A 12,333-nucleotide genomic window follows, 5' to 3' on the forward strand; every position below is an offset into this window, starting at 1 on the left:
TTCAAATTAATCGTATCTGTTCATTGTATTTGGGGTTGCTATGCAAACTTCACTCCTCTCATTTGTAACACAAAGAGAATCATTAGAGAATTGTTGCTAATATGCTGCCAATTTTTTCTAATATTCATTGTTGTGTTTTCTATGGTGAATAATTGTGATCTAGTTGGAGTATTGCATGATCGACATTCTTCATTTAGAATAAATTTGATTTTAAGTTGTTTAGTCAGAATTTTCTTCGAGTAATTTAGTTGGATAAAAGTAATTGTGAATGCATCATTGCTTGGCTCAATCATAGACCAAACCACTAGCTTCTTACTGATTGTTAGTCTTTGCTTATATGAACTTAACTTCAGTCCTTACTAGGTCTTTGGTTTGCATCCATTGATGGGATCAATGAAGTGGTAGTGATTTGAACATCATTTGAGCACCCCTTAGAAGCTTGCACTAGGTGAGCAGACTCTATGACAAGAATCCATCTAGTAGAATCCAAGAATATTCACTCTTTCTTGCATTCTTACGTAGAAGTAATCAAGACTCATAAGTTTAAGTTTAATTGCACTTCACAATTGGAAGACAAATTATATTTTCATTGCACAGTATCAATGGAAGTTAAGTTGACAAAATCTTAGTGAGCAATGTAAGTCCCTTTATAATAAGCAACACATCAATTTATTATCATTGAGATCTACCTTAAGAAGGAACCTTGGAGTCACCTTATGATCTTTCATTATCTTAGCATAAGTGGCGTCTTTGTTGTTAATGAAGTAACTCTGTCATCATACTGGTCTGAATCTGCCGATCATACAGTTCCTATATAAGCATGAAATCGCTGAATGAAGAGGCTTGGTATTGCCTTCATTGTGATCGGCATCTCCTTGGGGCACTTTGATTAAAATCAGATTGCATAAATTGGTTAGTTTAATCACTAACTAATTGTTATCCAACTAGAGACGCCGATTTACATGGAAGCATTTGTAGGGCTGACCTAGAGAGGGACATGCCGTTTCTAAGGACATGCCCCTTGGGTGTTATATGTGGTGTAAATTTGGATAAAGGACACACAATCACAAATAAAGTCTGCTCCTTTAGCATCTTACTGCCTCATTAGATTTATAGAAGAAATAAATATTTATTGCAGAACTATACATCATTGCAAAACACTTAACAGAGGTCTAGTATAAACAAAGATCATCTTCAGCAAGAGTAAAGGTATTACATCTGTATTGACATATCAGAATTTGCAGAAACTTTACATGGTATTAGAGCTCTGTTAGTCGAACCTTGGCTCTGCAAATTAGTAATCAGACTTAATTAATAGCTAGCTTCATCCTTATACCCACAATGGCTGCAACGACTAATGCAATCAGACCCGAAGATAGAGTCAATGGTAAAGACCATTTCATTGCATGGAAATTCATAATTATGATGGCTCTTGACAAAAATGATGTATCACAGTTCGTTGATAAGGAATCCAAGCAACCTGATATTGAACCTAATAAAACTACCTAGATCAAAGGAAACAGGAAAGCCATGATAATCATATTAGATGGAGTAAAACATGAAATAGTACCTATGCTAATGAAACATCAGACGACATTCAAAATGATGAGTGCAGTAATCAATGCATATGAGGTTAATAATAAAACCAGAGCCCTGTCACTAAAAATGCAACTAAATCATATAAAAATGAGGAAGGGAGAATCTATGAATTCATACTTCCTAAGGGTGGCTAGTCTAAGAGATGAACTTACAAGCATTGGGTTATAATTGATGATGAAGAATTAACATTAATGGCAATAGATGGATTACCAGATTCATGGGAAATATTCTCACAAGGAGTAAGTGCTAGAGACAAACTTCCAGACTTAAATAGACTTAAACGAGATTGCCTTCAAGAAGAATCTAGGCAACTCAAGAAAGGAGGAAAATTGAAAAACGAAGATGAAAAACTTCATGTTCTCAACACAAATTCATATAAAGGTAAGAAGAAGCACTTCAAGAAGAAGGGTAATCAAATAAATGACAAACCTAAGAGAGATTTATCCAAATTAAAATGCTTCAAATGTGAAAAATTTGGACACTATAAATCTAATTGCCCAGAGATTACAAAGCAGCAAGTAAATTGTACAAACGTTACTAGGAAAGAGGAAAACTATGATCTTAAGAAACATGTATTGTATTCAACACTACTAAATGAAGTATCAAGCAAAGAATGGGTAATTGATATTGGATCATCTCGACACATTACAGGATACAAAGAAGTACTAGACTCAATATTAGAAGAAGTTAATGACGAAGTTGCTATAGGTGATAATTCCACTCATTCTGTCAAAAGAATTGGGAACTGCACCTTGAAACTGAAGTCAGGTATTTCTCTCCATCTTAAAAGAGTACTCTATGTATCAGGAATCAAAAGGAATCTAATCTCTATTACAGCACTTGAAGATGTTGAACATAATGTTGCATTCATGGACGATAAAGTAATGACTTGCTCTAAGAACTCTTCATTTAAAAAATCAAAGTTGATTGGTCAAAGAAAGGGATACTTGTATGAATTAAATAGAGAACCTATTCAAGCCTTAATTCATGAAGCTGCTGATATAAATGAAATGTGGCATAGAAGGTTAGGAAATCTAAACTTCAAAGCCTTATCGACTATGGAGAAGATGGTTACTGGTTTACTTAAGTTGAATAAAGATAATTCAAGCGTATGCAAAGGATGCGCTCTAGGTAAGAACACCAAAAGTCCATTTCAAGATAGCACTAGAAAAACTAACAATGTTTTAAATTAGTCCACTCAAATTTATGTGGACCTATATTTGCTCCTTCTCTTGGAGGATTCTGGTACTATATATACTTTTTATAGATGATTTCTCTAGGAAAACATGGATTTACTTCTTAAAATGTAAAGGAACAAAAGAAATCCTTAAGAGATTTAAAGAATTCAAATCCTTAATTGAAAACCTATCAGGACACAAAATTAAAACTCTTAAGAGTGATAATGGAGGGGAGTATACTTTATATTTGTTTAAAGATTTTTGTAAAGAAGCAGGAATTAAGAGGGAGTATACTGTTCCTTATAACCCTTAGCAAAATGGGGTAGTAGGAAGGAAGAATAGAACAATTATAAAAGCAACAAGAGCTATGATATTTGATCAAAATTTAGAATATTATCTTTGGGCATAAGCCTCATGTACTGCTATCTATATTCAAAACAGAAGTCCTCACTCCCATCTTAGAGATAAAAATCCCGAAGAAGTCTTTTCTAAGGTTAAACCAAATATAAGTCATCTTAGGATATTTGGGTGCCCAGTATACATACATGTTCCGAAGGAAAAGAGAACTAAGTTAGAACCCTCTGGGAGGAAAGGTATTTTTGTCGGGTATAGTGAAACATCTAAAGCATATAGAGTTTTCATACTTGGTTAGAAAAACATTGAACTTAGTAGGGATGCAATATTTGAAGAAGATTTAGCATTCAAAAGAGACCTAAGTTTTGAAGATCCTACACATATACTTAGTTATGAAGAAAATCACGAATTTGAGTTTTAGAGGAAGAACATGAAGAAATTGAAAGTGAAATTCAAAATCTTAAACTTTAGGAAACTCAAAATCCTAAGAAAAGACCACTTTGGGCTATCAAGATCGTAGAGGAAGCACAAGACTTCGCTGCACCATCTGGGACCTTCAGAGAAGGCAAAAGACCCAAAAGATTTTCTAGTTGTGTAGCGAACATGAGTGATTTGTCTAAATCAAAACCAACCAATGTTTTAGATGCTATTAAACATACATTTTGGGAAATTGTTCTAAGGCCTGAAGGAAAATTTGTTGTTTCTTTTATGTGGATATTTAAAATCAAGCATGTTGTTGATAGTAGCATTTAAAAATATAAAGCGAGATTCGTAGCCAAAGGAATCTCTTAGAAGGAGAGAATTGATTATGAAGAAACCTTTGCTCCAGTTGCCAGATACACCTCTGTAAGAGCAGTCCTAGCTATTGCAGCTTCGAAGGGATGGAAAGTACATTAGATGGATATGAAAACAACATTTCTGAATGGAAAGATTACAGAAGAGGTATTTCTGGAACAACCTGAAGGATTTGAAACTCATAATCCTTAAATCTTTGTTTGCAGACTCGAGAAAGCTCTCTATGGGCTTAAACAGGCTCCCAGGGCATGGTATGAAAGAATCAATACATATCTCACCAGTTTAGGATTCTCTAAGAATGAAGCTGATCCAAATCTCTATTATAAAAGTAACAAAGATGATATGATATGTTGATGATTTACTAATAACAGGTGATGATCATCTTATAGATTAATGCAAGAAAGATCTAATCAAAGAATTTGATATGAAAGATTTAGGACTCCTTCATTACTTCCTAGGACTGGTCTGACAACATCATACTTAATCAAGAAAAGTATACATTAGACATCTTGAAGAGATTTGGAATGTGGAACTGCAGACCTATGTCTTCTCCAATGGAGACTAATCTACACAAACTTAAGGAAGCAACGGTTGAATCACACTCCATAGATTTTATTCTTTATAGACAGATGATTGGGTCTCTTATGTACTTGGTAAAACAAGACCTGATATTTGCTATGCCGTTAATGCCTTAAGTCAGTTTATGTGTGAGCCAAAGGAGATTCACCTAGTTTTAGTAAAACACATTATGAGATGCTTACAAGACACTCTTAATCTTGGGCTCAAGTATGAGAAAGTTGACTTGGACTTACATGGGTTCACAGACTCAGATTGGGTTGGAAGTGTTACTGATAGGAAAATCACTTCAGGATGTTGTTTCAGTTTAGGCTCAACGATGATATTATGGATATGCAGGAAGCAGGCATCAGGAGCACAAAGTTCCGTAGAAGCTTAATGCATTGCAACAACAATGGCCTCTCGGGAAGCAGTTTGGCTTAGAAAGTTACTTGTGGGATTATTTGGTCAACCCATGAATCCCACTATTATTCACTATGATAATCAGAGTTCCATCAAGCTTTTTGTGAATGCAGTTTTTCATGACAGGTCCAAGCATATTGAAATTGCTTACCATTATGTAAGAGATATGGTAGACAGGAAAACTTTCCAGTTAGAATACATTTGTACTGCAGAGCAGACAATAGATATTCTTACCAAATCTCTCTCTTGAGTGAAGATAGATCACTTCAAAAAAAGACTTGGTATGGTTGAATTATAATACATTTGTATTCTTTAATTATTAATGAAATTATTGTGTTAAAATTATTATTCTCAGGCTATTGATTATTATGGGCTTCACTATTTGTATTCATTATCTAAGAGGCGACAATCTCTGAGATAATGAACACCTGTATAAAAGACATTATGAGAGATGACGATCTCTAAGATAATGTATTGAACAATAGAGAACTACTGTCAGATTTGGATGAGTTCAAGATCTTATTGTGATATAGACATTTCCATGCCTATGAATCACAATTTGGATAAAGGAAGAATTTAATTATTCTTTGTTCCTAGCCATCCTGTGTACTGGTAGATCTTAACTGAGGATCATATTGTGATATAGGTCTATTAGCACCTATGGGTCACAACTTGGATAAAGGGAGAATTTAATGACTCTCTGGTTTTTATCTTATATATTGCATTCCATGTAATACTGTTATCACAAGTGATAAGTCATAGCACAGGTATAGTAATATGACATAATATTATGTGTTCAATGATATCACATGCTTAGAAGATTCAGAAAGATATAGAGTATCAATCTATGTTTATTCATCTTAATTAATGGTGCTAGATGTGTTATCTCTTAGTATGATTATCAAGTTAAGAGGGAGTGTTAATGAAGTAACTCTGTCATCATACTGGTCTGAATCTGCCGATCATACAGATCCTATATAAGCATTTAATTGCTGAATGAAGAGGCCTGATATTGCCTTCATTGTGATCAACATCTCCTTGGGGCACTTTGATTAAAATCAGATTGCATAAATTGGTTAGTCTAATCACTAACTAATTGTTATCCAACTAGAGATGCCGATTTCCATGGAAGCATTTGTAGGGCCGACCTGGAGAGGGACATGTCCTTTCTAAGGATATGCCCCTTGGGTGTTATATGGGGTGTAAATGTGGATAAAGGACACACAATCACAAATACAGTCCGCTCCTTTAGCATCTTACTGCCTCATTCGATTTATAGAAGAAATAAATATTTATTGCAGAACTATACATCATTGCAAAACACTTAGCAGAGGTTTGGTATAAACAAAGATCACCTTCAGCAAGAGTAAAGGTATTACATCTGTATTGACCTATCAGAATTCGCAGAAACTTTATATTTGTTGAAGAGAGGATTCCATATTTGGAGTTTCGTCCTGAAACATTGAGCATTCTATCCTGTCTTTTGTAAGGGAAAAAAACTCACATCAACAAAACTGATTATGTTTTAAGATCCCTTCTAGATTCTCAGAAAGGGATTGTTTTTCTATATACCTTAATTCATACAAAACCTCCCTTGCAGAATCCCATGAGGATATATTGTATTTTTATTTACCTTGGGCATCATACCTAAAAACTCACCAGGGTTGAACCTTTGCCTCCTCTACTGAGTAAACAGACTGCTATTAAGCTCACTCAGATCTAAAATTTATGGGTTATTTCATTTGCTAGATGTCCAAAGGCTATTTACTTATCGTAAAAAAAGCCAAACACACATCATCATTGGTATCAACTTTAAGTCTCAAGTTCTTGGTAATGAAATAAAAAAACAATAGTAATTATAAATTTGAAATTGTGATTTGGATAGGATTTGGTCTAATGCTTTATAAAAACCCATCTTTGTGAGGTTGGTGGCCAAAGTTGGTTTTGCTGCATTCTCATTATAACACATTGCAAAATATACACAATTGAATAATGAAAAGCTGCTCAAGGGAAATTGGACAAAGAAGTTACTGTAAAGCAGATTATAAAAAAAGATGCTGCCGTGAAGTAGATTTTAAAAGAATTAGTTATAAAGTTGTATCCTACTACCCAAAATCATTCTCGTTGCTAGAATGGACTAGTCCTTCTGAACATTTTTGGGCTGTTTTCTTTTTAGTCTGTTGAATATTTTCTTGAGTTTGTTGATCATCCACTTTTTTAGTTAATGGCTTTATGAAATTACCTGCTATTGTAACAACAATTATTTAGAAATAGAAGGCTATTTGATGGGGTGGCAGGGTTTGCAGTTTGTTGCATCTAACATGCACAACTAAGCAGCAGTGAGTGAACATACAGTCAAATATTGTGTCAAATGGAAGTTTACTTCCTAGTTGAATTTCTGCATATGCTAGCTTTGTTTTTTTGATCTTTCTATCAAAGTGTTTTATTCAGTTGTTCTGAAGGGTATTTTATTTTGTGATGTCATTATGTGCATTTTACCTTTATTGTCTACATTAATCACCTTCCCTATAAATTTTATAATTTGAAATTTACTGTGAGATTATATTGTATTCTCAAGTCACTTCCAGCTTGGTACATCTATTGGATTAGTTTCGGACTTGTAAAATGTTTTTTTGCATTAAGGTTGCCAATGAAATATTTATTTGCGAGAAAGTAGAAACATAAGTAATATCTAGATTTTCTCAACTGAAGACCAGTTTTTAGTCCATATAATATACATCGATGCCCCTTAGTGAATTCATTTTACTGGCAACTACAGGGAAAATCGCTACCTGTGGAAAGCGTGGGAGGGAACTAGAAGTAGCTGGGAATGTTGCCAGTGATGAGAGGGTCTGTAAAGCTGGAAATCCCAAATGTGGTATACAAACTCACAAGCACAAGTCACTTAAGGCCATGAATTGTGATATATGTTGCATTGAATTTGGATTTTGCCGTGAATGTTCTTGTATTCTTTGTGGGAAGGCTACTGACCAGAGTGAGGGGGAGTATACTTCTATTCGTTGTGAAGGGAAACTAAATGAAGAGTTTGTTTGTGGGCATGTTGCTCACCTAGAGTGTGCTCTTCTTTGTCACATGGCGGGTGTTGAGCGAAGCATTGGTTTAGATGTGGAATATTATTGTAGACGTTGTGACAAGAAGACAGACTTGATGATGCATATTGTGGGTTTGCTTCGTGCATCAGGGTGCCTCAAAATACGGGCTAATGTTGAGAAGAACTTAAGTATTGCACAACGTATCTTGCAGGGTACACGGAAGGCTGCTAGAAGAAGCTTACACAATATTATTAATTCAGCTGTACAGAAGGTGTGCTTAAAGTTCCTACTTATTTTTCTTTCCAATGAATCCATATACTGTGTGACATTAAACATTTTCCTCTCTATAAATTTATTTTCCAAGCTTTTAAAGTTGTAAGACTCAAATCTGATGTTACCTTATTTAAGTCTCAAAGCTATGTATGTCCTCTATTGTGTTGGTTATTTTCTTAGACTGATTGGAAACGTTTGCCAGCTTCACAGTGGAATGGATCTGGAAGATATTGTGGAGTTGCATCAAGAGTCAGTGGCAGTGGAAGCAGGTAAGGAATTTTCAAATTTAAGAATCTGGATATTTAATGCAAAAGACATTTGTTTTCTTTGCTTATTTTGAATAAAGGCATTCAACAGTTTGGGTTAAGGAAATTTTTTCATGCACATGGAGTATGGATTCTGTCCTGTATGGATTATTTACCTAGATCAAACTGGGAACAATCACTCTTCAGTCTTCTTAGAAAATTATCTCCTAGACCAAACTGGCTAACAATCCTCTTATTAAAATTATCTTCTGCTTTTGCTTGTAGTCTAATGTCAGTCTCGCCAGAAAAGCATTTTCTAAACTGATATGTGTAGATGTGGACCTGTAGCGTATATATGAAACATCCTCATTAGCATGAGATTGAGTATGATAAAGAATGGCATTTATATTATTTCGAGGTGTTATTGAAATTGAACAGCTTGGGAATAATACCAGCAAAGATGATTGGTGGAAGTCAAGCAACACAGAAACTTATTATTCAAAACCTTAGTTCCCGATTCAGATGCGGGATGCAGTTTTTTTTTTTTTTTTTCTCGGTTGGGGGTGTGGGAAGCAGATGCGTATTTATATATAAACTATATATAAAAAAATTAGAACATTTGACAGCTTGTAACTTCACCAATACATATTCAAATACTCAATAAGTTTATAAAATATAAACCATATCAATGATCTGAATATCATATGCGTTTATGTTCATGATTCCAGTGCAAATCAGCAATTTACCACAACTACAAAATCAAAATATAGTTTATCATCCAATGTCACAACTGCAAATCAAAATATATTTCATAAGTATATCACAGTTTGACTTACTGTGGAAATTATCTCCTACTTATCAATTGATGAGCTTAAGGGGCTTTCTAATAAATGGTTCAGAAGGCATAACACTTGGTGAAGATTTTGCAGATGGGGTTGCAAGCAGAGTGGGTTTAACCATGGAGGAAACGCTGTAGTTAAGCAGGCTCAAGCTGGAGTAGTACTGGGATGGTTCACCTGGATCCAATGAGTGTTAAGTGTTCCACTTATTCTCAAGAGAGATGGATTCGCGTTGAATCGCTACTCATGAAATATGGGCCAATGAGTTTGACTCAAAAACTACACAGTTAAATCCTGATAGCAATATCACAATTTGACTTACTGTGGAAATTATATCCTACTTATCAATTGATGAGCTTAAGGGGCTTTCTAATAAATGGTTCATAAGGCACAACACTTAGTGAAGGTTTTGCAAATGGGGTTGCAAGCAGAGTGGGTTTAACCATGGAGGGAACTTTGTAGTTAAGCGCGCTCAAGCTGGAGTAGTACTGGGATGGCTGACCTCCTGGGAAGTCTCGGTGCTTCACCTAGAACCAATGAGTGCTAAGTGTTCCATTTATTCTCATTAGAGATGGATTTGTGTCGAATCACTACTCATGAAATATGGGTCAATGAGTTTTACTCAAGAAACTACACAGTTAGATCTTGATAGCAATATCTCAAATTATAGTTCACATCATTCAATGTTTATCAACCCTAATCCGTGTCACATGGATTCGCAGAAAACTCATCATCATCTCAATCTCCTCCAATTGCTACAAGTTCAAGATCATTTGAACAAAAAATTGTTCCACTTGCGCTAGATACACATGTCATGATATTATTATCATCATCATCCGTGATTGTGGTAATATATTGAATCATTGCATCCAAGATTGCAAACTCAAGTTCTACATGCCAAAGCTTGGCCGCCCCTTCCTAGATCCTCCTTATGTGACAAAAGATGCAAGTTGGTATGAATGAAAACCAAGTCTTTAGCTTTTTAGAGCCCAACCGGTTGCACTTTATTGAGTGGATAAAGGAGTATGTACTCCAACTCCTTTCGGCAGCAGAAGAACTTGCAACCAAGACAATGTTCACAATTACAAAATTAATTATTAAGCTAAAACATAAAAATGAAAACCAATTTAAAGAATTGTAGAATACATGTGCTAAAAAAAAGTTAAAATAAAACTTACTTCAGAGAGGATTTTGATTGCAAGAGGTTGTAGATGCTTGAACAGTGGACCATGGAGGTACCACCCTGTAATAGCTCCCATGTCACATTGGTCCTTTATTGCAAGAAGATTAAGTTTGGTTCTTGAAGTAGACAATCCAAATTCAGTCCCAACCTTTCTGTGAGTGTCCTCATCGAGGAAGAGTCTTGCAAAAGCTTTGTAGCACCCACTAGCAACTTCTTCATCTACATATGGTGGTACTCTATCAGGTATACCAAGTACTCTCTCGTTATAGTACTTTGGAGATCAGGCATATGCATGGAGGTGCAATGAGGTAGTCATCTTTTCCTAATGATGATGAATGATTGATTCAAGTTTATTGCAAAAGGCTTCACACTTTGTGGGGTCTTCCTCATGTGCTTGTATTGAAAGTTTTACCTTCTCAATCATTCTGTCCATGCCATCATATACATCCCCCAAGAATGATATTTCCCATGTCACATTGGTCCTTTATTGCAAGACTAAGTTTGGTTCCCAAAGCAGATAATCCAAATTCAGTCCTAACCTTTCAGTGAGTGTCCTCGTCTAGGAAGAGTCTTGCAAAAGCTTTTTAGGACCCACTAACAACTTCTTCATCTGCATATGGTGCTACTCTATTAGGTTTACCAAGTACTTCCTCATTATAGTACTTTGGAGATAAGTGTATGTAATGTCCCCTTTTTAGCATTCATAGCATGATGTTGTTGTTAGCCTATTTCCCCACGGTCTCGTAGGCTAACCAGAACATTAAAGGGGTTACAGTTGCAGGTCTTTCTGAGGGGTTTTGAGGCAACTTTGGGCATACTTACTATTTATAGTAAGTCATCTTGGACATGGGTGGACATCCAGTGGCAACGGTATGTGGATGGTAATTGTTTAAAATCGACAAGAAGACTTGTTTATCATTGATAAGATTTGTTATGCATTGATAAAACTATTTTATAAAGTTAAATTTAAATATTTAACTTTATTAATGCATAGACTATAGTTTGTGGAAAATATTTAAATTAAAAGTCCCTTTTAGTTTATAACACATTGGAGACATAAGTTAACATAAAGGGAGTTATGTTTTATCCCACATTGAGAAAACGAAGGATGAAGCTCTTGTGAGAACACTATAAAAGAAATGGAAGAGCTTCTTTTAAGGATGGTTGGAAATATCAAAGAAATTGGGGAATTTGCTGGAGATTATGTCTCAATAGTTTGGAGGACGAAATCCCTTCAAGCTGAAAATCTTGACGCCATTGAAAGATATGGTCTTGAGATTCAACATAGTAGCAATCCGAAAAAGTAGGTACGAAAAAGCAGTCCAAAAAAACGGAATAAAAAAAGCAAGCTAAAAAAGCGGATACAAAAAAGCAGTCCGAAAAAAGCGGAACCGAAAAAGCAGGCCGAAAAAGCAGTTCGAAAAAGCAGGCTGAAAAAAGCAGGCCGAAAAAGCAGTTCGTAAAAAGCAAAGCAGAAGGGGCAGCATTGAAGGAAATTATTGCAGCCATCTACAACCAAGTTCTTTTGTTAGTATTGTTTTTTAGGGTGTTATAAACTTTCAGCTGTAATTGTGCATTATACCAGCATTATCATTTTGTAATCCATGTAAATGCCAAAGTCTTGGCCATATTTCATGAGCATTGTATTTTTTCATTGCAAATTAATAAGATAATAGTTGCTGGTGTCATTTAAGCAATTCAATATCACTATTTATCAGCTAGTTAGTTTGCATACCAACTGTTTGTAAAAGTGTCAGTTGGCTGCAGGTGTTAATTTCTCATGCTTAGCTCATATATATGCACTGAATATTGTCAAAATTAGTAGCACACTCATGT

At 35.1% G+C, this 12,333-nt stretch overlaps 1 protein-coding gene across 2 annotated transcripts in view; it reads left to right on the forward strand.

Annotated features, from left to right (window-relative positions):
• Window positions 1-12,333, forward strand: part of LOC149568097 (uncharacterized) — a 70,351-nt gene that overhangs the window by 20,693 nt on the left and 37,325 nt on the right. For both annotated transcript variants that reach the window (XM_089821099.1, XM_089821097.1), the window contains exons 2-3: window positions 7,684-8,228; window positions 8,433-8,499. In XM_089821099.1, the coding sequence (XP_089677225.1) occupies window positions 7,684-8,228; window positions 8,433-8,499 (612 nt within the window). The remainder of the gene's footprint in view (window positions 1-7,683; window positions 8,229-8,432; window positions 8,500-12,333) is intronic.

This window comes from Cupressus sempervirens, chromosome 3, assembly GCF_028749045.1.
Source record: "Cupressus sempervirens isolate cs-2001-9-10 chromosome 3, ASM2874904v1, whole genome shotgun sequence".
NCBI classification, from domain to species: domain Eukaryota; kingdom Viridiplantae; phylum Streptophyta; class Pinopsida; order Cupressales; family Cupressaceae; genus Cupressus; species Cupressus sempervirens.